Source organism: Channa argus, chromosome 16 (genome assembly GCF_033026475.1).
Source record: "Channa argus isolate prfri chromosome 16, Channa argus male v1.0, whole genome shotgun sequence".
NCBI lineage: Eukaryota > Metazoa > Chordata > Actinopteri > Anabantiformes > Channidae > Channa > Channa argus.
Genome location: NC_090212.1, coordinates 20,489,517 through 20,515,844, shown reverse-complemented (window position 1 = coordinate 20,515,844; position 26,328 = coordinate 20,489,517). Strand labels below are relative to the sequence as shown.

Genomic DNA, 26,328 nt, shown 5'->3' with positions numbered 1-26,328 from the left:
ACAGCGATAAGTCAGCAGCAATCCCATCCACATACAGCTGTGACACGTGTTCACATTGTCCCCATATACAGCCCCATCCACCACCATGTCCATCTACCTATATATATATATATATATATATATATATATATATATATATATATATATATATATATATATATATACACACACACACACACACACATACATATAGTCTAATCATATATATATGATCAGACTACTAAGAGTTTACAAAGGTATTTGTATGGCTGTGCTGGGAATTTAATTTTACCATACTGCTGTTTTCCCTTGAATCTCTTTTTCAAATGACACAAACTCCAACACAAATGTAGAAACGTGATTTTATTGTGAATGGAAAAAGCCAACAAAGAATGCAGTATACTGTAGCATGTTCAGCCTAATAAATGATGAGGAACAAACACTTGATGTGATGACTTTTCCACAACATACGAAAAACTCACAAATTACTTTTAAACGGAGACAGTTTGAAGGGGCTTCACAGTAAGTTGCATACGAACCTTTAACTTTTTCTGAACTTGGTTAGGTTTTCGTAAAATAAGGTTTGTATATACACGACTATTATATAGCTTCGCTAGGAAACTGCACTCAAAAAGTGAGCAAAGTAAAAGTGACCAATTTATATTCAGTGTAAGAAAATAAAAACATCAGTAAAACACAGAAATCGGATCATTTAACGAATGCTATTGTGTTTTAGACTAAACTTGGGAGACTGCAGTGTGTTAATGTCATGAAAAATGAATAAAATGTCCAGTTTTTCTATTTCCAAGAAACACAAATGCCATTATCACATCTGATTTGGTTATTTCGTTATTATCAAAAACGGAAATTCCCCGTATTCTAGAAAGCTAAAGACTATGTTTGTTGGCTGTGCAGCATCACATCAGTCTTTATCACAAACAGCAGTGACACTATGACAAACCAAAAAAAAAAAAAAAAAAAAAATGCAACACATCAAGTGTGAACACAATCTTGTCCTCCGTCTCTGTTCCCAGGCCTCACACCAAATGACTATTTGGGATTTTAATTCTTAGGTGAGCAGCGTATAAAAATAAATTCTGTCCCAAAGTGGAGGTGAGGTGGTGAATGTTGTTCTAACTGGGTGACACACAAACTAAGGCCAACAAACCCACATTTTAGTAACAGAGACTCCGATTCTGTGCTCAGTTTAACCACCTGAGCCTTTTCCTCGAGCAGAAAAGGGAAGACACATGGACGCCAGCACAAGAACTGTGATGAACATGAACTGAAAAACGACTTCACCCCATTTCTGTTCACTTGGGTGTGTTCTGACAGGTTTAAGGTTAATCGTGCATTTAGATTTCGACCTCACACGCTTCTTCCAGACATTTCATCTGCAGCTCAGTCTTCCTCTGCAGATGGAGTTTGCTTAGTTGTCATCACATATACATCCCACACCACAAGACGATGACAACTATAAAAGATGATAAAGTGACCGTGACAACGAAGCGCACACCATCTGCTCATGAAATGCAGCTGGAAGCTCCAGTAAAAAAGCAGGATTAGCAGAATCTCAAATTAGTTAAATTTAGATTCAAAATAAAGTGCTTTTTTTTTTTGTTTTAACACCCAACTCCCCACGTTGAAACTGTACATTTTAGTTCTCAGAGGAACTTGAACGAGTGCACATCTTTAAAAGCACCATCACCGTGTATTTGGCACATTGTTTATTGGGCAAAATTCGGTTTAATGTTGACTTAACCATCCATTTAGCAAGTTTAAATCTGGCTTTCAGTCAGCACCAGATTGGGCCGATGAGGCGTCTACATCTGACTCAGTGTTCACCATTTGTTTTTGTCAGTAATACATACAGCCAGCTCTTAGTAGCATCAGCTAACACCACCAAGATAAAATACTCTTCTGCATATTATTCTGAACTCCATTTCGTAATCCACAGAAGGTTTTTACCCAGACACTTCATGCACAGTTTGTAAAATGTAGAATTTGTGGATGAAGTTGCGTCACGTAAAAACAACAAAACAGGTGGAACTTTGGCCAGGATGGAAACAAACCTGCGGGTCAAATATATTAACACCAGACAAAGGGCCAACTTCCAGAAATCCTAACACAGTAACTATCAACTAGTGCACATGTTTTTTGCTTGCTGGCCACAATTAACTCAACACTTTGTTATGAATGTGTGTGTTGATCACCAACCAACAACCTGCCTCCACACAAACCTACAAACTGCATTTGGGTGAAGCACAGTGGTGGCTCTGCAGACTGATAACAAAAGATAAAAAAAAAAAAAGGAAAAACAGACTATTTAGGCCTAAGGACAAAAGGTAGAACTGTATACAAGTGTTACAAAAGCTAAACTTCAGCTGTAAAAAGGATGTAAGTACATAGACGCTTTGTGCTAAAAGTATGTAACAAAATAGCTCATACAAAACTTCAATACATGAAACTACATTTAAAGCATTTATTTATGTGTACGTGAGTTCACTCTTCACAAGATCAGTGAATAGTCGCTGGTCTGCTTAGACACAGCGGACTAAAGGATTTAATCTGTAAATACTTGTAGCCGACAGCCGCGTTATTAACACAATTTATTGGACACGTCAGTTTAACTTCCATCTCGCTGAAACAATCATTGTGGTTCGAGCTGCTCAAATAAAGGACCAATCCACGCAACTGTAACGTCACTTTCTATGGAAACCTTTACAAATATGTGTGATGGTCTTTGCATTTCAGGAATTAATTTGTCATGAAAGTTTCCTCAAGCGTTTTCCTTGAGGTGTCCGCTCCAGAGAATCCTACATTTCCCAGAATGCCCTACTTAAAAGCCACCTGCCTTCTTTGCTTCTACTCTGACGGTTTTTGCAGAAACATTCTGTCTTGACTTTATTTTATATTCAACATTTCTTTTTTAATTTAACATTAAAATCTGATTTTTGTTTTCCATTCATATTTTACAGCCCTTGTCAACCAGTTCCAACTGTGCCACAGCTGGAGAAAACACTGAGGTATTTTTCCTCTGCTCCGTTGTCTTTATATACATTAACAGGTACATTTCATGTAATGTGTTTTCTCTGGTGGACTTTTGCATAAGTTTCTGAACATGTACGAATGGAACATTCCCAATCACATCAGTATTAAACAAATGAACAGGAGAAGACTCTACATCAAGTCCATTTTCATCATTTATAAGCAGGAAACAAACAACAGTGCTGTGCCAAGACAATAGGACAGTTTTAATGTACAGAATTTTTAACAGTGGTAAATTCTGCTATGAAGGTATTTTACATTATTAACCCTTTTCTTTTCCTATACTCTCACAGACATTAACCACCCACAACTTTAATACCACCTGGTGGTTTAAATATAAAATATGATATGGTTCTTATAAAATATTATGCACTTATGAAGGCTGATGTATCATTATGGGTTAACCACCTGTCTGCACATAAAGTGAAGTAACATTGTCTTAAAGTGAAATAACGTCTTTGTTATCTGTCACCAAACATCAAACCAAACAAACCGGGCTCTCAAATGCAAAGTGCATCACACATAAATGCATTTTAAAATCCATCACAAAGGGTTTTAAGGTGGATTTGTCCTTTATCCTGCATGAAACAATTCATCCGGAAGAGGTGTCAAAGGTCCCGTAAGCGAGACACTGACTTGGTGCTGTGTGGCTGATCTGTGAAAACAGAAGTAGCATATAATAATATAAATGTCCCTACATGGATCCATAAATGTGGCTTCTACCAGGAAATACAAAATAATTAACTGCAGCATATCACGTTATTGTGTCATCATGAAAAAAAACTGTGCCTTTCATTTTACACCATCTGTGTAGTTATGAAGAATGAAATGCATAACCCTGCATTTCATAGATGTTAAAATGCCACAGTAGAATCATGTGCAGGAAAAACAAAACAAACAAAAAAAAAAAACAACCATAATCCAACTCTCAAATCTGAGAAAATTGTGGTTTTTAAGAAGAATTAAAAAGTAAAAGCCTCCTTAAATCAACACTAACTAGTGTTTCCCTGCTGCCTCTGCTCGGTTTGTGACCGGTTAATGTCTATAATAATAATAATAATAATAATAATAATAATAATAATGCTGCATGCCCTGATTTATGTCTTAAATCAAAGAGGATTAAACAAGGCTCTGAGAGATGGAAAAAACAACAACAATCAGCTTGCTGTGGTAAACAGGATGATGTATGAAGTACTGGTTATAGAGGTAATAAAGTGTATAAACATTTGTTTCTGCCAAAAGATACCATGGTAAGAACTGGTATCAAGAACCAAAGAGGAATCAAACAAGAAAAGCAGAATCAGAACTGGTGTTAATATCATCCAAAAGATACCGAACCCCAGCGAGATGAGGGTACAAACACTTGGGTGTGTGCTGCCTGGGGGAGTCAGTGTCACAGGCTGCCTGTACATCACTGATCCCGAGCTTCATACAGCAGCTTGGCCGCCTGTGGGGATGACGGACATAAATAAAAAAGTTAATGCAGAGTGAGAATAGTCATGTTTTAATGGACAGAAGATCTTTTAATACATCATAATATGCATCTTCATTCCTCATATAGCTTGGCTTTTGTCTTTGTCGCCTTTATGCCAAATGTGTAAAACACACTTTAGATTTTATTCTGAATTCTTGTCTTCCATCATCTCACTGTGTTTATGTTTAATGCTTTTGTTATGTTGTGTGGCTGCAAAAAGAATTTCCTCATGTGAGACAATAAAAAAAAAACAACTGAAGTCAAATGAGCAGCTACAGTTAGACACAAGTAAAACTGTGTTTGGAACATGAAGAGTAGTACTACACTAACTAAATACACACCAGGAAACAAAAGTTATTTAATCCTTCTACTATTGAGTACAAACATAAATTCTACCCGGATGGGGATGTTGTTCTCTACACTGCCAGACGATGCTCCACAATACTTCATCTTCTTTCTTTATCTGCCTACACAAGTATTCAAGTATTTTTGTGACATAACATTATTACATGGTAACATTTGACATGCTAACATGTTTGCATTAATTACAGCTGAGCCATGTTACTGTCTCAGTGGTCTTGACAAATGAAATGATACCTTCTAAACTATCATCTGAAGCAACATCACTTTCTGATGACGATCACACAGACTGACTGCAAATTACACTGTAATAACAAAGTATTGATAAACTGTGAAACTGTTTGTAATGATATGCTGTGTAGTATGATTCTTTAATTTTCAGATCAAATTACAGGTTAAAATTCAGATACTTAGCACAAAATGTTTAGTTGATGTCAGATGGAAACTTCTATGTCTATGACATGATGAACTAGCTAGCTGTGTTTATTGTGGTGTCTCCATTGTACCTTGTGCATTGCCGCCAACCATAATGAAGCCACCTTCTTGTCATCTGCTGCCTCCATGCGGAGTTGCTGGGCATCCTGAGAAGCCATTGGCTTGTAGTGGAGCAGCATGCCGCTGGCCCTTGATGTCCCTCCTACACACACACACATTGAATTAAACAGCATAAGCCTGTTTTCTAACATTATTCTAGAGCCGCAACAATGGTCTTAATCTTAACTTTAAAGAGTGAAAAAGAATCTGCACCCAATTTATTAAAAATGGCCGAACAAAAGCAGTTTTACACCTCTAGAAACATCAATATTTCCTGATTTTACTGATTAAATATTAAAGTGAATGTTTTGGGGTTTTACATGGCTGATTGGACAAAATAAGACACCTGATGACACCTCCTTGGACAGGGACAGATGTGTTCGACAAACTAGATGATTAATCAAGATACACCAATCATTAGTTGAAGATTTAGATGATTATGTGTCCTTTTTATCCCTAAGATTTAAGTGTTATCAGCTCAGGTCCCTTTTCAAAAGAAGGTGCTTGAAAGCTTTTCAAGCGTTAGGATTTTTCTGTTCATCTCTGCTATAATTTAATATTTTCGTTGGTTGATCAGAATAAATGAGGTGTGCAACATCTTGGGCTCTGGAAACTTATCATTAGCATATTTTCCTTGAATCAGATTTCAATTTTACTTATTGGTACAATAACAGTCCAAATGTATTAAAAATGTACAGTAATCAAAGCTCAACTTTTTAACAGAGGATTTCGTTCTTTTCTGCTTGATTAACAGGTGTTGATTGATGAGAATCACTGATCATTGAGCACTGTGCAGAGTCTGGTGGAGTGAAGAAAACCGTATGAGAGCACAGATGAGCCGGGAGAGGGAGGTTCTGGGTGGAGCACACTGAACTCTGATCTGGATTTTCATGCTAGCTCTAGCTTAACGTGGAGGCTGTAGCTTTAACTGTTTAATCATTTCATTAAAAAGTGACTAGGAAAACTTACTCTGGCCCAAGATGACAACTTTAAATATATTTTTGTTGTTCAACCAAGTATCTAAGTATTATTTTAAAAAAATGAAATTTACAGAGACGTAAAAACAACAGTTAGACATTTTAGACTTCCTGTTTTACTTGATTAGCAAATAGTTTATTCAGTCTCAGGAATAAAAAATAAATAAAATTAATGCAGTGAGGTTGTATGTCTGGGTGAACGAGTCATGTTTTAATTTATATGCATATCTGTCAAGACTCATATTCTAATCAGTTCATCCTTGAACCCAAGTGAAGGTTTGTGCCAAGTCTGAAAAAGATCCCTAATGAAATTTCTGAGATATCATTTTTACAATAATGAGATGGGCTGATGTATGGATGGACAACAACAGAGGTATAAAAACACCCACTTGAGAGTCGTTTGACTAAACATTGCCTCACTGGACAACTGATATGAAAGGAAGTTGCATTACTGGAACTCAAATATCACCCACAGCACACCATGACAATAATGTTTCAAAATTTGTGGGGTTTGATTTCCTACCAAGAAAAAGCTGAAAAGTGCTCACATTTCATGCAGACAGAACATCTCTAAAAACAAAGAGTGATGGAGGAAGTGAATACAGATGGAATGACTGTGAACCAATGCTAACCTTCAGAGACATAGTGACTGTCCAGCAGACTGGTGTAAGTGTGAATGTCATTCTCTGAGCCGGGTCACCAGAGTCAAAGCAGCAGAAGAGAAAGAGTTTGTTAAGGTTAGTTTGGAAAAACAAAAATCAGGTTTTAGTGTTAATTAAGAAATCTTTCAGTTCGTTAGTGGATTCATTTGGCACCAAAACAAGAAGAACAATGTCCAGTAAGCTGTGGTACAGATGTCTTTTGGACAACAAGAAATTAGCATTAAATTTATTTTTTTCTGCCATAAAACCCCAAATAAACTATATATTCAACAATAGACATGCAGTAAAATTCTGATTTCTTCACTTATTACTGTTATTGTGTATGTGTAACGCCTCTTAATTTCTAACACAACAAGAGTCTCACCTCCTGGACTTGTCCCGTCCGTCAAGATCTGCATGCTAGAGATGCGCGATAACTCCACCTCGAAGTGACTTTCACCATCGAGGAACAGATACCTGGTGTTTGGGTCACATTAAAAACAAATTCAACTATAATAAAAAGCTGCAAGTCAAAACTGATTTAATTTTATTTGAATAGGAAATCTTTATATCTAGCAGCTGTTTATTGTATTTCATAATCTTAGAAGCACAATTAGTGAAAGCTATGTTACATCTAAGACTTCCACCAATATTTGACACTAGTTATATTAAATATATCATCTCTACAGATATAAGAACATGCTTTTCTCCAGTGTCCTCCACTTCCCTACTCATTAATGAGGTGACTGCTTGTCAGTTCGGGTGAAAACACATTTCCATCTATTCCACAGTGGTACATTCATGCAGATCTACTGAGGTTTCGAAATTTCTGATTCCGCTCTAAAACAGCGTGTTAGGAACTACTTTCTAGAAGAAAACAGTCCCTATGAAAACCTTTGGTGAGTACATCAAGTAAAGTTAAAAAAAGGTTGGGAAGTGTGAAACAAATAGAATCAAAATGCAATGACTTGCAAATCTCATATCAGATGTTGAAACTTATGAGCTAATTATGAATTTGATGGCAGCAACCCATCTCTAAAAAGTTGGAAGATGGTCATGTTTACCGTTGTGTAGCATCCGCTCTTCTTTTAACAACTGTCTGTAAATGCTGTGAAGTGATGAGACCAGTTGCTGGAGTTTTAGAGGAATATTGTCCCATTCTTGTCTAATGCAGGATTCTAGCTGCTCAACAGTCCTGGGCCTTTGTTGCTGGATTTAAAGTTTTATGATGCACCAAATGGTTTCTATTGGTGAGGGGTCTGGACTGCAGACAGGCCAGTTCAGCACCCGGACTCTTCTCCTGTGAAGCCATGCTGTTGTGATGGATGCAGTATGTGGTTTATCATTGTCTTGCTGAAATATGAAAGACCTTCCCTGAAAGAGACGTTGTCTGGATGGAGCATATATGTTGCTCTAATACCTCTATGTGCTTTTCAGCACTGATTGCGTCTTTCCAGATGTGTAAACTGCCCCCACACCATCAGAGATGCAGATTTTTTTGAACTGTCCCCTGATAACAAGCTGGATGGTCCCTCTCCTCTTTTGTCCGCAGGACACTGTGTCCATGGTTTGCAAAAAGAAGTTCAAATTTTGAAACCGTTTTCTGTTTTGGCTCAGACCATTTTAAATGAGCTTTGACCCAGAGAACAGGGTGGTGTTTCTGACTCGTGTTCACATCTGGCTTCTTCTTTGCATGATACAGATCTAACTTACATTTGTGGATTTGACAGTGAACTCTGTTGACAGACAGTGATTTCTGGAAGTTTTCCTGAGCCCATGTAGTGATGTCCAGTATAGACACATGGCAGTTTGTAATGCAGAGCTGCCTGAGAGCCTGAAGATCACGTGCATCCAGATTTGACCTTCGGCCTTGTCCCTTGTGCAGAGAGATTCCTCCAGATTCTCTAAATCTTTGATGATATTATATACTGTAGATGGTGGGATCTTCAAAGTCTTCACAATTTTATGTTAACGAAGGTTTTTCTAAAACTTTTCCCCAATTTTTAGCAGTTTGTCACAGATTGTTGAACCTCTGCTCATCTTTACATTAGATGCTCTGAGATCCTCCTTATATACCAAGTCATGTTACGGATCTGTTGCCAATTAACCTAATTAGTTGTCAACTTCTCCTCCATTAGTCTTTATATTTGCAGCAATTAACTTTCCAGCCTTTTGTTGCCCCTGTTCCAACTTTTTTGAGATGTGTTGCTGCCATCAAATTCAAAATGAGCTCATATTTTCAATGAAATGGTCAAATGTCTGTTTCAACATCTGATGTTGTCTATGTTCAAGTGAATAAAATATGGGTTGATGAGATTTGCAAATTATTGCATTAGATTTTTCCCAACTTTTTTTTAAATTTGGAATCAGAGTTGTAATTGGGACCAGTGATGGAGAGAGTATTTAGATCTTTACTCAAAAAAGTAAAAGTACTAATTCTACATTATATAAATATCCCATTACAAGCAAATGTGTTTTAACTGCTAAACAGTCGTAAAAGTATACAGGAAAGCACTTAATGTTTAAAAACTAAAAATGCAGAAAAATGGTTTGTGCTATTAGTGTACATGTTATATTATTTGTATGTATTTTTTGTGAACTGAATGTTTAGCATAAACTTAAAAAGTTCACCTGTGGTTGTTGGAAAGGCGACATGTCATTGTTTCCGACTTTTCTGATGATCCCAGAGTGACAAGAAATGTGCCCCCTGGAAACAGAAAATCTAATTTTAAAAGAAAAACCAAAATCTGCCAAGTGTCCAAACAAAATAAAAACTGTGGCCATTTAAAGTTGAATTTAAGAGGATTAAATGTGAGTTTGATAAACCAATTATCAACTATTTTACACTGTTACTGCATAAGCAACAAATCCAATGTTGCTTCCACAAACGCATATACAATCACACCTACCTTGAGCAGAAAGCCAGTTTATAAATTGAGTGACAGACAAAAGAAAAACTGGTGGTCAAAATATAGCAGCTGTATCAGGAAAAGGAAGGATATTGGTTTGCCATGAATTCGGTTATGATTAGAGAAATGTGAAGCCTGAAATTTAGGGTTGTTTAATAAATTTGATATACTTGGCTGAAAATACTTCAAATGAGGGTCACTGCTGAAAGAAATTTGAGAAACGCTGCTACGGAATGTCAGTATTATTCGTCAGCAGCTGTGGGAGGTAGCAAAAATGTTTCCCACCTCCCATGTTATCACTGAACCATTTAACAGCTATGCAGAAATGTTTATATGCAAACACCACAGATTGCTTTCTATTTCTATCTCGTCTCTTTTCTGCTCAATCAGCTTTATAAAACACGAGGCCTAAATGTGCTGCAAGCTTTACATCACAGTCATTCAGACGGTCGTGCTAATGGATTTTTTATTAGGAGCTGCTGTGTATTTATAGCTCCACACACAATGTATTACGAGGGCAGGGGGAGGACACACTACAAGATTACCTGCAGATAGGATTTTCTTTTTATGATATTTGTACTTCCTGTCTGGAATAATGGACAACAGTGTGCTGTTATAATAAAGCCAAACTCATTTTTATGATTTGTTCTATGATAATCATTTAGACTTAATTATTAGCAGAGATCAAACTCCAAACTCCAGATCAACCTGGAAGCGGTTTCCAAAAGTTAATATTTACAGCCTAGTAGCCTTAGTAAGTCTGTGGAGCTCTTTATTCTCAGAAATGAATGTAATCACTACACCACAAATCTCATCTTCACTAAGGTTGAAGCTTGTTGTAAAGCTTTTTCATCAAATCAAAAACAAATCATTTCATCTTTGATATCTGTATCAATTGACAGAAAAGTAATAAACTATAATGGAAATTAGATAAACCTTTTAAGTTAGAAAGTTCAGAAAATGTAGCTGGAATTCTAAACATTTTCTGGTTTTAGCTTCTCAAATGAGCAGAGGCCTCTGTTATATATAATAGATATCTGAATAGCTTTTACTCAGACTTTTTAAGATAAAAACACACACTTTTTAGCGAGTGTATAAATGTTGACTTTACTTTGCTCTTGTAGTTTATTGATGTGAAATTCAGTGCTCTTCTATTGGAACCGTCCTAGAGAGGCCTTTTTGGCTATGTTGGAATGCATCATCGCATTTTTCAATCTCACGCTTTTCATATTGCGTAATTAATACACTTATATCCCAAAAAACAATCAATTCTATTGATAAAATAATCTGCAGATTTTGCAATGATGAAAATATTTATTTGCAATCTTAGTGCAAATTAGTCACATGGCCTTAAATCAAATTAAGTTATCACAAAAGTCTTTTTGCTTCTATAGACAGTATTTGAAGGGTCCTAAAACTAATTTCAAGCATCTTAACCTCTGAGGTTTAGTGGATGCTTGAAATATTTCAGACTTGATTTCTGGCCAAATGCCATTTTCAACACCATGGAAACAGTATTTCTACCAAAAGTACATATAGGCTAGAAAATTGGGAAAATAAAACACATTTCACACGTATAAATGAACAAAAATATGTTTAAAAAAATAATAATAATTCTGTACCACATTAAAAATAATTATGGAACCTGTAAAAACACGAGTGAAGGTGCTTAAGGGTTAAAGATAATGAACTAGGTGTAGCTTCTCACCCCCCAGGAGCACTTTGAGCTGCTTGTCGTAGAACTCCATCTCCTTCTGGGAGACCAGGCTGCATTCGGCACACTGTCGCACCGGGTCGACAAAACACATACGGGGCAGAGACACCTTCTTACTGCAGCATTTGTCACAGAAACACCGGCCGCACCGCCGACAGTGGTGCTGCAAGAAAATAGCTACAGTTACTTTTACTGGCGGCAAGTCTTTTGCATAGTGTTCAAGTGACAAAATAAAATATAGACTAAATAATCAATATGCAGAAGACGATGCAGAGGACAGCGTTAGATGGAGGCATATGATTCGCTGTGGCGACCCCTGAAAGGGAACAGCCCAAAGGAAAAGAAGCAAAAAACGTGTTGTGTGAAATGCAAAAGATGCAGTTGTTCACAAATGGAAAAAGTAAAAGCCAAATAATCAGATTTCTGACAGTTTCTAATAAACTTATTACAAAAGTGCCTCTGCCAGACAAAAGGCTGCAGACAGGAAAACTAGACTGAGCAACGTTTCTTGCTCTCACATTTTTTTTAATTTATTGTGCCAAAAGTCAGAGGAAAACTGAACTAACACACAACTGTTGAAAGTTAAAATAAAAGTTGAAATACATTGTGTTTCACCATGTGTTCGGACAGTTTGCGCTGCATAAAGCAGCTCCATTGTGCCAGTCGACCCGTGTTTTTCTCACTCTGATGTCAGCTCCAAACAACACAAAAAAAAAAAAAAAGAAGAAGGAAGTAGCCAGGAAGCAGTGTCTTCTGTAACTATACAGTTAACATCTGTGAGCTATGCTTGCAAATAGGTCAGAGAAGCAGAGGACCAATCTAATTATTGCTCCATGTATATGATCATGCATATTAACCAGGTTACGCAAGTGCACGTACATTCAGTTGGGGGGGGATAAATAACAGAAATGTCTCTTCAAGAGCAACTCAAGCTGCAGAGTTTTTGCACCATGGTGGTGATTCATGCGAAACAAATCCTGTCTGTGCAGTGTGTGTTTGCTGAACTCAGACAAATGAAAGTGACAAAGTCTGTCAGTGTGTATCAACTTCTTTTTAACCAGAAAAATCTGGATTTTGGATGATTCGTATCCATAAAAACACAGCTTTCCTAAGGTTATCGGATGTCATTAGGCACTAGAAAATCTTGAGTTACAAGTGTTAGTGAAATACATCTTTTGCCTACATGTCATTAAATTCTACAAATGCATTAATTGCAGAAACACCTCTGTTCAATCTTCCACCACGTTAAAGGCCTATGGGATTATGATGACTTCTTAGTTACTGAGCTTTTATTTAGACTTCTTAGTTTTCTTCCAAACACCTTCCAGAGAGTTTTGAAAACTCCAGCTACTGTTTTCTTACAGGTTTTCTGTGCTGGTTTTAATAAGGAACAGATTGTATTTTGTGGGGAATCTGCAAAGAAATGTGAACCCAAATAAGCCGAACCACAAACCTACAGTGTTATTATGTCAGTAGTCATCGGAAAGAACTGTCACGTGAAAGCTCTGTTTTTTTAGGAAGCAAAGGAAAAAGAAAAAAGAAAAAAAAGAAAGAAAAAATTCAGTTCCTCTAGTTGCATGTGCCCCTCATCATATTCTTTGGTTCCAGAGTGAAAATAAAGCTGTGATTGGTTTTACGGTCGTGCTGTAGAAACTAAACACACCTTTCTTCTGATGAAGTCGAACTTGGTGTCACACTGCATACATCTCGGGCACTGGAAAAAAAACAGGATGTTACACAACATGCTGAGCTAGGCGGACTGAACTGGAAATTTACACAATTTCCTGATGGGATCAATAAAGTAGTTGAATAAATATAATCTTCTATTTAAATATAATCTACTTGTCCTTTTTTTTAGTTTGTCAATTAGTATGTATAGAAGCTACATAACACATTTGCCACCACTTCTTGAAAAGCAGCCATTTAAAGAGTTTATGAGGTGCAATGATGGCGAGTTTAACAATTCATATGCTAATAAAACGAATATGAATAAGAAGGACTACACCCTTTGCGTTGCTAAATTTAGCATAACACTAAAGGAGACCTTTCCAATGAGATGTTATACATCTTCTGGAGAAAAGCTGCAGGACACCTGGACCAGAATCCACTGCTTATTAACATTTACCACTGCACAACTACTATTCTATTCATGGAAAACCTGAAAAAAAAGGACAAATGTAAAGAAACTGCAGTAAATGTAAGCTATCAATAACTTCCCATTGTGTTCTATTAATAGACCTTCTCGTCTCATTCTGTCCTTTTTGGATAATGTTTTGCTGATAAGATGGCTGTGTGTTATAATAAAAACATTGATTAGCATGCTTTCTCAATTTTCTTTATAAGTCGTTGACAAAGGTCATTTAATGTAATGTCCTACAATATATCAATGCTGCAGCTGTGAATATTAATAAGAAATTGATATTGTAAATAGATTTTCATCTACATGTCCTGCAGGGATTTCCCAAAAACATTTAAGTATACAGCAGAAAGTTTCCAAGATTAGTCTAATAAAGAGAAAATAAAGCTGTTCGTATTACTGACATACACCATTATTAAATATTGAAATATCAAGTAATTAGAGATTGTATAATTATTTTACAGTTGTTATTTCGTAATAGCTTGGGAGTTTCCTGGAAAGTGCCATGGTAGTAACTACGTAAAATAAAGTTTTCTTATCATTATTTTAGTTGTACTGAGTTTATCGGACTAACAAATTATTTCCACGCTCATAAAGTGAGTTTAGTAATTATGGCTTCTCCTCTGATGCAGTGTTTGCAACATTCGTCCTCGGCTCAGAAACCAGATGATAAAAGATTAACTACTGCTGGACAGTAGTTCACTGTCAGTCTGGTCAGTGTGTGTGTGTGTGACGATCCAGAGTTGTAAACACGTCAGAAAACAGTTGGTGTTTGTCTTTCTGTGGTTTTACTGCACTGACAAACACGCAAGCAGACAAACAGACGGAAAACTGTTGACTTAAACGCTCTGCGTGCCATGAAGAGTTAGCATAGCAGCTAGCTAGCAGCAAGCTAGCTCTGTGTGCACGCAGCTATCGGCTAACTCGCAAAACCAAGACGTTGCTGTCCGGTTTAACCATTTCCGCGAGGATAAAAGTCATAAATGCGTGACAGCTAGTTAGTGCAGTACACTATCTGGTTATCTGTCCTGCGTGTATCCAACTACAACGCCCAATCAAGCCCACCGCTGTTACCATGGAGCGTAGCGGATGTTGAGCAGCTACACATCAAATCCAAAAGCAGTTCAAATAGACGAGAACAGTTCATTAGTAATTTATCCAACGTATCCCACAGTGTGTTAAATCAGCTCTTGGTATCAGTAGCTATATTAACAGCAGTAATTCAGGCTTTAAGAAATTATTTCAATAGACACAATTGTACAAGTTATAAAAAGTGTTCAATAACAGTTTGACTGCACACAACGGTGATACGTAGCCCGAATTGAGGGGGTTTAACTGATCAACTCCAACTTTAAATATCATGCTTTTCGTGAGGAAAAGGTCAAGTGTAATATTTAATCAAGTTCAGATTTGAGTAGTAATGTTGGCTGGTTTTTAAACCAACACCAACTTTACTGCTGCTCCCCGATATGTGCGCTTTGCCTGCACTTTAGTTCACGGCGACTCCATAAAATGGATGTTCCCCAGCGTCACGTTTGAGCAGGAAAACGTGGAAATTTTACAGAAGTTTTCAGCCAAATGAAAAACACCGACGTCGTGGGGGAAAAAAAAAAAGTACACAAGGAACGTAAATAATGTTCGACTGAAGGGGCCTAAAGTCAGCGTCGCTTCAGCTTTATTTTGAAAACGCCAAACACGAAACACTACGGGCTACATTGGCCAGCTTCTCGCTGTCAAACAAACCCACCTCCTGCCTGTCTGTCTCACCTCTTTATCGGGGACCCACTGCGGCTCGTCCAGGGAGAAGGGGCTGTTAAAGGCGCCGTTTTCTGGCACCATGCGAAGACCGCTCGGGCTCCGGACCAGTTTCTTCCCATCGGGCACGGAGGACATGTTCCCTCCGCGGTCGTGTCTCCTCTGTGGACGACGCCGCTGCCTCCTTCTCCACTATCCCCAGCCTGGCCCCGCCCTTCCCGATGGGTCACAGCGCGTTGGACCAATCACAGGTCAGACCTGAGACCTCGTGGTGCGTCGGACAAAGTGGACTGTTTTGGTTTTTACAACCCAGCTCCTGCAACACAGTCCACACGCTGCAGAAGGAGAGTAGAGCTGCGATTCGCTTTGCACAGGGAATACATCACAAATACGGACAAAGTTTCCTCTGGAAACCCAGATAAAGTGTTAAATCTTTGAAAGGCCAGTTTATTCCAACAGCATGTTCGATGGGCATCGTGCTTATGGTTTTCAGCAGTTCAACTATTAGTAAGTCCAAAGCATATTCCTTTACTGTTTTTGTCAGTTTATTTATCCTTATTAGGTCTATAAAAGAACAGAAAGAATTAAAACATTCTCTTTTTTCCTTGAAACTGTAACAATATTACTGCTTCCTAACGTGACTATTTCCATCAATATCGCTACATTTCAGAGAGAAATCTATTTGATAACTGGTCACTTTTCATAATTACTTTAATAATACCAAATACAGCATCATCTTTATTGATCCCTGACTAAATTGACCCCTGCTGTGAAATTTACTCATCTCATCTGCAGGATCCAAACTCATTTTAAAAGAGTAATTAATAATTGAAATAATAAAATAAAAACAAGTGAAAGAAAATAGGCAATTAATAAAATTATCAATTTAAAAAGTTTCTGTAGAAATTAAAATATTCAGGCTTTCAGCAAAATTACAAAACTATAAGCATCAAAATAGAAGAATTCACTCTGGCCAATTTCAGAATAATGTATCTATACAATTATTGGATTATAATTGGATTCAATTATTGATACATTGATGAGTAAACCATTGATCGTGCTGGTTCTAAACAACACAACATGGAAATTCTCAATATCGTATTTGAGTACTGTAAATAGGGCCAATGTTTCAGAGTACAAAGAATCTCTTCTGTGCAACAAGAGCGATCTCCTTTGGCAAGAAAATGAGCAGACTGCTGACCGAGGTATCAGTGACTGTCATGTATTCAGTTAATCTCTGCTGAACATCTATGCACTCTACCATACAAAAATTACTGTATTCTGTATATCGTATTTAATGATTGATATTATCCCAAATTTAACAATGTGTTGTGGAAACCTGAAGATTAATTAATTAGACTGAATGTAGGAGACATCTGTGGTAGAAGAAAAAGGTTCTGTGTGTAGCTGTAGAGGCAAACGGTTTCTTACCGAGTTCTGCAAGTTCTGTGAGTTCAGACATACTCTGAGAAACTTGTTTGATGAAACTGCTAGTGAACGTGCTTGTAAGACTACTGTACTTAAAGTTGTATGTACAATTGATCTGTCATCAGCTAAGTTGAGAAGCAAGTACTATAAATGTTCAACGTTTGTCTAACAACGATCTCCGGAGTGAAGTATGTGCTGAAGCGTCATGAGCATCAGATTCGAGTAAGATCACCTCTACACCGACTTAATTACAATGTCTCCCCCTCTGTCAACTACACATCAGACAGAAAAGAAAATGACATTAGAAAAGATGACTTTGTATGTTTTATTCATCAAATACCTATAAGTTGTACATTAACAACAATCACCAATGTTAATGTATAACACAGCACTTCAGTTTGCAGAATTACAGTGCAATTCGAGACATAAGCATGTTTTGTATAGGTGTAAATGAATCTTCACTGCCCATCTGCTATCGCCGTTATTGTGAGGATTACCAGCCCGGGTGGAGACAACATGTGGGAGAGCAGCAGTTTACACAGGACAAACGCCAGTCTCATCTTTACTGTATAAACATCATACACCGAGGACAGTTTTGTTTCATACATAACATGGACGGCAGAGTTGTGCTTTTAGAAACAAAGTGTTGATAAATATTTAATACACACCCAAAACTAGAAGCACATGTGCAGCTTGATTTTAAATCCTGTAGTTCATGAGGATGGTGCAGCCTCACTGTGTTGCCATGGTAACCAGTCAGGAGCAAAGATTTCAGTCTGTGATTCTCGTTATGTTATTAGACAGACAACTAATTAAATACAAGTGATTGAAACTAATTTACCCTGGTAAACTTTTCAACAATGTTGCTGTTTGACTAGTGAAGGATCCTGAACTTTCAACCAAAGTCATTACAATTTATCCAGAGAGGGAACATTAAAATCTGAACTAAACTTCCAGGTTCAGTTTATTTTTTTTCAACTGCAACTTCTGTCAACACGTGTCAGGAAACTTGGATGGAACTTGGTTTAAAATGCTAATAATTTCCTAGTCACCGCTTCATCATTGTGAGGATTTTCTCTGGTTTTCACCTGTTCTGTAAATCCGTACTTTTTATTTTACGACATAACAAAAATTGTCACTAGTTTCTGATATTTTATAGACCAAACAACTTTTGACTCAGAGAAATGATTCATTGTATATAATTTATCATATACATTAACAGGTGCACATGTTTAATTAACCAAATCTCGGCACCTTCTAGCCTAATGTGTGTATGGGATGTGGTTTTCTACCCGCAATCTTTTGACTAATGACAAAATTAACAATGCAGCATATTTAGCATTTATTCTAATTAGAGTGAATTATCAGGTGTCTCCATGTTACAGCGTTTACGATGACAGAGAGCATTACAGGTCATATTTGCCCCTTTTTACCCTTCAATCTAAAAAAGTAACACAGAACTGTTTTGTATCCATATCTAAAATTGTACATCGAGATCACTGCTCCCCACAGGAGACATTACATTAAACTTACATAAAAATAAAATGATGGATTGAGGTCTTCACCTTCACGCAGAAAAAAAATTACATTCACATCATCATTATCGCCACTCAGAATTCATTTGGTGCATTGAAAAACTGTTGAGGACAGATTTTAAGTCGTCCTCCATGAACCCTCTGAGGTCTGTAGCCTGTCCTCTGTCATGTGACGCACTGGGCTGCAGTTTGTTGCCCAAACTGTTTCCAAGATCATTAAAACCATTAGACATTGTTAAATTATGTGCCTCGTTACTTTCCAGAGGTTCTATATGAAGACAATAAACCCACATTAAAAAAAAACAAACAAAAAAAAAAACAAGCAGGTTAATGAACAGACTGATCAACAGTCAACAAGTAGCTGTAACATCAGTGTGAATAAAATCATCATTATAAAGAAAAATATAAGAATTTCATTCCAAAATAAAACAGCTGACGTTAAATAAATCACCATGTTTAAATGTGACTAAATTATTGCCGACAGAGGAGAAAACCAATGCATGAATGTTATTCATTTACATTTCAGGGCTGCTTCTTTTGTTTATTGTAAAAGAAGAAGAGAAGAATATCCAGGTGTGGAATTATGATGTTCCAAACGCTCTGGTGTTAGTTAAAGGTGCTGTGTTTAAGATTTAAGTATCCTGCTCACACCATGCTGCAGTCCGACTGCAATAGCTTTCCCCCCCCATAAAGTTAAGATTGCCATTAAAAGCTACCAATTTGCAGAAGATGTAACAATATTTCTTTGCTTACATGGAAGCAAAGACTCATGAATTTAGACACTTAATATGTTACCAAAGTTCAATTTCTAAACTTGACATATTGGTACTCGATGCAGTTGGACACCGTAGGCTCTCCCACTTTTGGAAAGGGAGGAGTGGGAGGAGGAGGCGATTCAGATGGCTATAGGTCAACAGTGTGATATTCTAATAAAGTTTGATTTTCTAATAAAGACAAAGGTTTCTGACAAAGCAATTTCACCGATCCTCAAAAAGGCCTGAATGTTCATTAGATTAGTTAAAATGAACCTTCTTTTCTACATTTTGTTTAAAAGATGATAAATGGTACCTAGTCACACATTTTGAAAAATGATGACGTGAAGCGTTGCCATTTCTGATTAAATGGCTTGGGACCACCTTAAATAGCAAGAATGCACTGGTGAATCTCATTTAACTAACAGAAAGTAGAATGGCGATGGTATGAAATGTGAAATCCTAATGTGAAAGACTGTCGCTTAAACTTTCTAAATTATTATTATTATTATTCTAAATTAAGTATTGCGTGATTCTGTGATGCAAAGGTTGAATTATTTCCACTTTGAAATAACCCCTACACTCATTAATATTTACTAAACTATCTCCTACTAGCTTTGGAAGGAGTTCTCCTCTCTCCCCCCTCTTATTTTGGTGATAGTACACCTGCAGCTTAAATCTTTTCTGAAAATGTTTAGGAATCATTCCTGCATAATTGTTATATTAATATTACTATAAAGTATTCTTTTTGGTTGGGTTTGTTCCCGCTACTCACATAGTGAACTGCTGTCATGAATAAACAGGTTGTAACATTTCTCCTTTCATAGCTGGAGACGGTATTAATGTGTAAATGTGTTCATAATGTCTTCTTCATCATTATCATCATCATCATCATCATTATCATCATCAGTGTGTGAAACTACAGCCTTGATCCTGAGAATGTGTCGGCCAGCCTTCATGTGCCACTAAAAGAAATGATCCTGCCTCTTTATTTGAGGCCAAAAACAAGGCAGTGCAAGGAAAAGAGATAAAACTCAAAATACAATGTACAAAACCCAAAGTGTAAACACCAAACCTCATACACGTAAGGCTAAAGCTGTAATTGACGCCGGAGAGAACATTGCAGGGACAACAGATGCATTTGAAAACCAAGAAGCCAAGAAGCATTTGAGATGTGTTGCACTATTTGCTCCAAAGCTAAAGCTCAACCAATCACAAGCCCAGTTCAGACAGTAGAGACCTTTTGGGCACATTTGTATTAGTGATATTGGACTGTATGACTTGATTTGAGTGTGGAACAGTGGAAGATGACCTGGCACCTGGCACGTCTGAACTGTGCAACCGTGCATTCAAATATCAATGGAAATGGCCTCCTTAGCTGACGATAAAGACCTACTGAGCCAACATTAACGGCCTATGAAGCCATTGATAAGCCAGTCGTCATCTATGGTAATAAGGACAAACGAGGGAGATAACATTCAAAGCGGGTTCACACAGTTGTGAAAAGTACATTTACTCCAGTATTGTCCCTTAGTACATTATTCAGGTACCTGTACTTCTAATCCACTACATTTAGCCATTTTATCCTATTTTTTTTCACCAACTTAAGACATGACACAACTCAAAATCCGGGACAAAAAAAAAAGGAAAAAACAAAATATAACACAGGTTAAAGATGTATAGTGAGGTTCACTTAGGGCCTGGACGTCCCTTGTTTGTCCCATAATGCAAATGGAAATGCAAATATAAAACAGACCTTCAAACTCTTTGGTACAATTGACGCCATTTCATTGATTTGACTTGCTTCATGTGAGCGTTTGGACATTAGAACGTTGAGGGCTTCACGCAGACTTTCGAACAGTCCTTTGTCAGTGAACTGACCTTTTTCTCTTCAGCCACTATAGTTTAACTGGGCCAGTTCAATATGGTTTTTGCCTCTAAATGAGAAATGTTTCTGAAACTAAGACTTTTTTCTGCATCAGCAGCTGCATTCAAGCAAAATGATCTGACAGGCTAATCACTCATGCCAACACACACTCACGTACAGTGCACACGCATCATTTATAACCTCAAATCAAAAGTATCCAGCAGGCAATCCTGCGCCTCGATATGTACTGACAGAAACAACAACAACAACAAAAAAAAACAACGATAAAACCACTAATCCCCCTCTGAGAGCACAGAGCCTTAAAAGTGCAATAGAAGATTAAAACCTGTGCAGTGAGCACTGGGTGTGGATGTGGAAGATACAAAGCTTTCACTTATGGCTATTTACACCAAGGAGGGACTGACGACGTTCAGGTGGGACGATGCAGGACAGGAAGTGTGCATCCTTCACCTCTTCAGAGTCCAAAACCTTCAACGTGCCAGATTAGAGTGGCTGGCACTCAGGTCTCGAGTTTTACTCAGACGATTATTTCGTTCCTGGAGAAAGAAGTAATGAGAGGGAATGAGATGAAGAACAGACACGTAGATCGCTCACTGAAAATATTCTCTCTCACAATATTCACCATATTTTCACAAAACAAGAACTTTGCTCTTATATATATATATTAATTGTGCTGCTGCAGGACAATGTCCACGTGTGATTTGACTTTATCTGTGGGTAATAATTCACACTGGTAACAATTCATGCTAAAAAAGAAACCCAAGAAATCCTGGAAATGTATGTAAAGTGATTTTCTTCTTGGTGAAACAAACAAACAAACAAAAAAGGATTCTTAAACATTCTCCGTGTTAATTATTTGTGTTGATTAGTGAAAAATAATGATGGCGTGAGGTTAAGTCTGTGAGTCACACTGATGTTAAACCTGACACGGCCGCCTGCAGCAAAAAAACACTCCAGTTTATAAAGATACAAAAGGAGAATATATAACAGAGAATGCTGGGTTCAAAAGTATCTGCAAAACACTATGCGATGGTTTGTTTTATAACCGTCCTGATGAACTGGGAGGGAATAAAATTAGCAAAATCACTTTCTTGCCTTCTCCCCTCACTGGCAGTAACAGTACCTCCGAAAAGTTTCCTGCTATCAGCTTTACTGTACAGCAAATATTAGGACACTATCTAATGTTAATGAACATTTACAAGTAGAATCCAAAAAAAAAATCTTATTTGAAAGTTAAAAAATTAAAAGTGATTAATATTAAGTAAGTATTGATATCCAAATATTTGATGTAAGAGTTAAATAGTATCTAAAGGACATATAGGATGTTCCTTGTTTTCCGAGGGTAGTTCGAATACATGAGCACTATGTAGTAACCACACTGACTACTGCAGGTTTTTAGATACCCAGTGCATTTTGCGACCAAGTTAAGGCTTCGTCTATCAGTCAGTTATTTCATAAGCAGGCCTAATCAATTCATAATTTGGTCCATAAACTGTATTAAATTTGATTATTTGGCTATTACATGTCTAGTCTAAATTATTTTCATTGATACATGTACATTGTTTTCATTCAAACACCGTCTGAAAACCTTAATCAGAAAAATAAAGCAGCAAATTGTTATAGATAAGAAGCCGGAACAAGGGAAAAGCTTAAATATTTGCTTGATAAATGAAAGTTTGCATCCAGTACAATACAATATTTTCATACTTTCGAGTTTTAAGGGGTTTAACTTTGACCTTTCCCAGAAACCCTCAGACCTTCTGCAGATACTTCTGGACACTCAGAGTTTGGCTCCTTACTTGGTTGTGGTCACTCGCAGCCTTGTCCGCCACGTTAAGAACCCCCAGAGAACTGGCTCGCTTCATGCTGCACTCAGAGCAGTGACATGCAAGGTGGGGTGAAGGTGGCAGGGTAAGGGGATCAAGAGGTCAGAGGTGAGGGGGTGGTGGAGAGTCAGGGGTGAGGAGTTTAGCTCAGAGGTAAACTAGTACACTATGTGTTTGTTAATGACATCAGTGACTTTTTCATACAAGTCAACTTTTTCTCTTCCTGTTTAGGAAATTTGAAAGTTTTCATACCACTTTCTGTTTAATGTTTTCACGTTTAAGTAAAGATCTTTCGGTTGCCAGGTTGTGTAAAATCTCTGAGGCTGATCTTTATTCTCCTCTTTCATGACAATTCTTCGCTTTTATAGCATTTTCATTCATCAGTTTCGACTATTTCACCTCTGACTTGCTGCTGAAGAAGAAGATTTGCGTATTAACAAATCATAACTTATGCGATTTGCTGTAAAAACCTTGGGTACATTATGAAATGCAACACTTCGTTTTATTGAGGACGGCTCAACATTGGGGTTTGTTATTTTGGTTTTACTGATGACTAAATCATCAGCCACAGATTTTTTAAACAAACTTGCAACCTAAAATTCCCCAAACTCATTAATAGCTTATACCATGAGATAAATAAATCAAGTGGCACCAAGATCTTTGGGTGAAGTTGTTACCCGGCACTTTTTGAGCTGTAGACTGATATGTACAGTGTTTGTCAGTAAAGTTCATGCACCAACATTTATGCCTGAGCCAAAACTTCAGTTAGACGCCAGAACATGTCCATCCTAAAGAGACACTGAGTTCAGCCAGAACTATGATGACAACTTTCATCATCATATCCATAACAAGCCACAGAAAAGAGCCACACAGAAAGGGAAACTGAAACCAGTGAGGACACAGATGAGGCATGCAAGTAGACATTTAAGTAAAACTATTTATTTAGAAGCAAAAATTCACAACAGCCATGAAGTCAATTTGGCTTGTCAAAGTCAAATTCATCAAGACACAAAATAATAAAAATCCAAAAGCTGAACTATATTTCAAAGTGAAATAAATAGTCCACAGAAAAAAAAAAGGAAATAAATAGATGTAACTATTAGAAGTTTGACTGGCATAATAAGCATAAAGGCATTTCAAAAGCAGACATTAGTAGTTCGTCTCACTGCAGATGCTTTTTCTACACATCACCAGTTACAGCACGAGTGCAGTAGTTTTAATTTCCCATTGCATTAATTCAATCTGCTTATTATGCACAGACTTTGTTTTTTCTGTTCTAATGATGTTCAGGTAAAGTTGCAGCAATGAAGCATTAGGGGCCACTGTTTTTTAATAGTAGTGCTCTGCTGGCATCTACAATGTTCTTTCTGCTGTCCTCTTCCTACCGGAGGTGTGTTGCGACTGTTTCCTTCATGTTACACTATACTTTTTCAAGACATTTTTAAAACACAGCACATTTCTTTTTTTGTGTATTGTTCAGTATTTAGAATAGTTGCTCCAATAGAAGCAATTTCCAAAATATTACATCTATTTCTTTGAAGTAGTTGTAACATTGTATGTAACATTTCATACATACCCCTTTCCCCAGATTTTACCCCTTAACAGACAACCCGTTTCCCTTAAATTGTTCATATTTAAGGGAACTTAAAGATCACACTATTTCCTCAAAATGTTAGAGAGTGATTTTTTCAAAAGATTACAGTTATATCACAAGATATTACAAAATATACAGATATAAATAACTTCTCATAATACTGCAATATTTTTCTTGACATTTTGTCAGGACATAACTTACACCTGCAAAGTCTATGAATACTGTTGAAATATTAAGCCTTTTATGCATTTTGTCTTAAAATGTATTTATTTATTTATCCTTTAAGTTCACGGTCGCCACAGCGGATCATTGACCTGACGCAACCCTCCCCAATTTCTGCCGGGCTTGGGACCAGCGCTGCACAGCTGGGGAGGGGAATGGGCTGTTGCTTGGGTTCAGCCAGTGCCATCCCACCTTTTGTCTTAAAATGTTATGTATTTTTTCTTTTTCCAATTTTTTAAAATACAAAGTATTTCTCACTTTAATTTTTACCTTTTTTACTTAAGTGTTACAAATGTTTCCTTGAAATGTTACTAATGTTTAGAAAGATACAGCTTTATCCTTCATCTATCGTAATGTTTTTTCAGTGGCCCTAATACTCTGGCGCCGGTCACAAAGCAGTGCCACTGATACTGTGAGACACCGTGAGGAGAATAATTGTGAAAACTAATGCAATGGGAAAGAGACCGATGTGCCGGTTAAAGCTCTGTACATCATTTTTTTGTGCAAACCGCTTTAGAGCTACACCACTTTACATCACCAACAGCAATGTAAGGTGAATCTCTTCTTTTGTTTTTGGTTAGTATACCCACCGCAGAGCTGAGGGCTGGAGGGCTGGAGGGCCTCCACTGCATAAAGTGAGAGTCACCTATTGCAAAGTCAAACAGGGATCAGGGTGTGTGAAGGGACAGGGTAGTTACCCAGGGTTTTTGGGTTCACTGTCTCGTGAGGAGCCGCCTTTCAGTTTGCGGACGAGTTTCTCGCTGCTGCGACGGATCGATGCTCGCAGTTTGCTGAAGGAGCCGCTCCTCTTCAGTGATCCAGAGCCATCCTAACAGGAAACATCTCAGGGTTAAAGTCATGCGCACAGGTTTTCACAGCTATAGACATATAGAGGGCAAATACACACTACAACAACAACAACAACAACAACAACTGTGTCCACTGGTCCAATGCCAGCTTAATGCAATAACGCAGATGCTCACTCACCTGCACACTAGTAAAGCTACTAACACAATATTTTTGTATATTGCACTTTAAATGGCTTTGCACTCACACAGTGCACCTGCAGGCACAATTCTGCATTTATGCTGCAACTGTTAGTGAGGAGGAGATTTTACCTTGACCTGGGGTTTAAGGTTGTATGAGGGAAGCTCAGTCGGACTCTCCTAACAAGTCAGAACACTATTGTGTTTATGTAATGTTTCTATTGAATGTATCCAGTTCCAACCCACTACCTGGGACAGTTTTATTCAGCAAGGTGCTGTTCTTGATTAACTCTACATAATCAGGGCTATGTCTGTTTCTGTAGGGTACAAAATAAGCAGCTGAGCCTTAGTTATTGTATGTTTGGAGGCTGCTAATAGATTCAATCAGAACTTGGTGATGGTAAACGTATATCACAATATACGGGCAGCTGTTTTTTTTTTAAACACATTCACAGCAATTAGACAAACTCGGCAGGGTTAAGTCATCACTGAACTGACATTGCCATTTTACCTTTATGTTTTTTGATGAACTACCTTTAATGGTTTTGTTCTCGCCGAGCTATATTTGC

At 37.4% G+C, this 26,328-nt stretch overlaps 2 protein-coding genes across 9 annotated transcripts in view; both read right to left on the bottom strand.

The window, feature by feature from the left end:
• Nucleotides 1-327: 327 nt before the first annotated feature.
• Nucleotides 328-15,743, bottom strand: zfyve21 (zinc finger, FYVE domain containing 21). Of its 2 annotated transcripts, XM_067479055.1 has the most exons (8): nucleotides 15,541-15,743; nucleotides 13,300-13,350; nucleotides 11,631-11,799; nucleotides 9,645-9,720; nucleotides 7,399-7,490; nucleotides 7,005-7,058; nucleotides 5,368-5,498; nucleotides 328-4,474 (listed from the first exon to the last, which is right to left on the bottom strand). In XM_067479055.1, the coding sequence occupies exons 1-8, from the start codon at nucleotides 15,664-15,666 to the stop codon at nucleotides 4,439-4,441; spliced, it is 735 nt and encodes a 244-aa protein (XP_067335156.1). In that variant the 5' UTR covers nucleotides 15,667-15,743; the 3' UTR covers nucleotides 328-4,438. The 2 variants fall into 2 exon arrangements, with proteins under 2 accessions (XP_067335156.1, XP_067335157.1); XM_067479056.1 differs by lacking the exon at nucleotides 7,005-7,058 and having other exon boundaries at nucleotides 15,541-15,742.
• Nucleotides 15,744-17,267: 1,524 nt separating this feature from the next.
• The window catches only part of klc1a (kinesin light chain 1a), a 41,738-nt gene continuing 32,677 nt past the window's right edge, over nucleotides 17,268-26,328 (bottom strand). For 4 of the 7 annotated variants that reach the window (XM_067479044.1, XM_067479040.1, XM_067479042.1 and 1 more), the window contains exons 14-16: nucleotides 25,472-25,602; nucleotides 22,931-22,997; nucleotides 17,268-21,667 (exon numbers count right to left, since the gene is read on the bottom strand). In XM_067479044.1, coding sequence (XP_067335145.1) covers nucleotides 21,602-21,667; nucleotides 22,931-22,997; nucleotides 25,472-25,602 — 264 coding nt within the window. In that variant the 3' untranslated portion in view covers nucleotides 17,268-21,601. Of the gene's footprint in view, nucleotides 21,668-22,838; nucleotides 22,998-25,471; nucleotides 25,603-26,328 lie in introns of all 7 variants that reach the window. The other 3 variants (XM_067479046.1, XM_067479045.1, XM_067479043.1) reach the window with 2 other exon arrangements.

What these genes read in the sequence shown, in the direction of transcription:
- zfyve21 (XM_067479055.1), bottom strand. Translation starts at nt 15,666, where the DNA reads ATGTCCTCCGTGCCCGATGGGAAGAAACTGGTCCGGAGCCCGAGCGGT. An exon ending in AGTGGGTCCCCGATAAAGAG is followed by an intron (nt 13,351 to 15,540) that starts GTGAGACAGACA and finishes TTTTTTTTCCAG; the next exon opens with TGCCCGAGATGTATGCAGTG. An exon ending in GGACGGGACAAGTCCAGGAG is followed by an intron (nt 7,059 to 7,398) that starts GTGAGACTCTTG and finishes GACCCGGCTCAG; the next exon opens with AGAATGACATTCACACTTAC.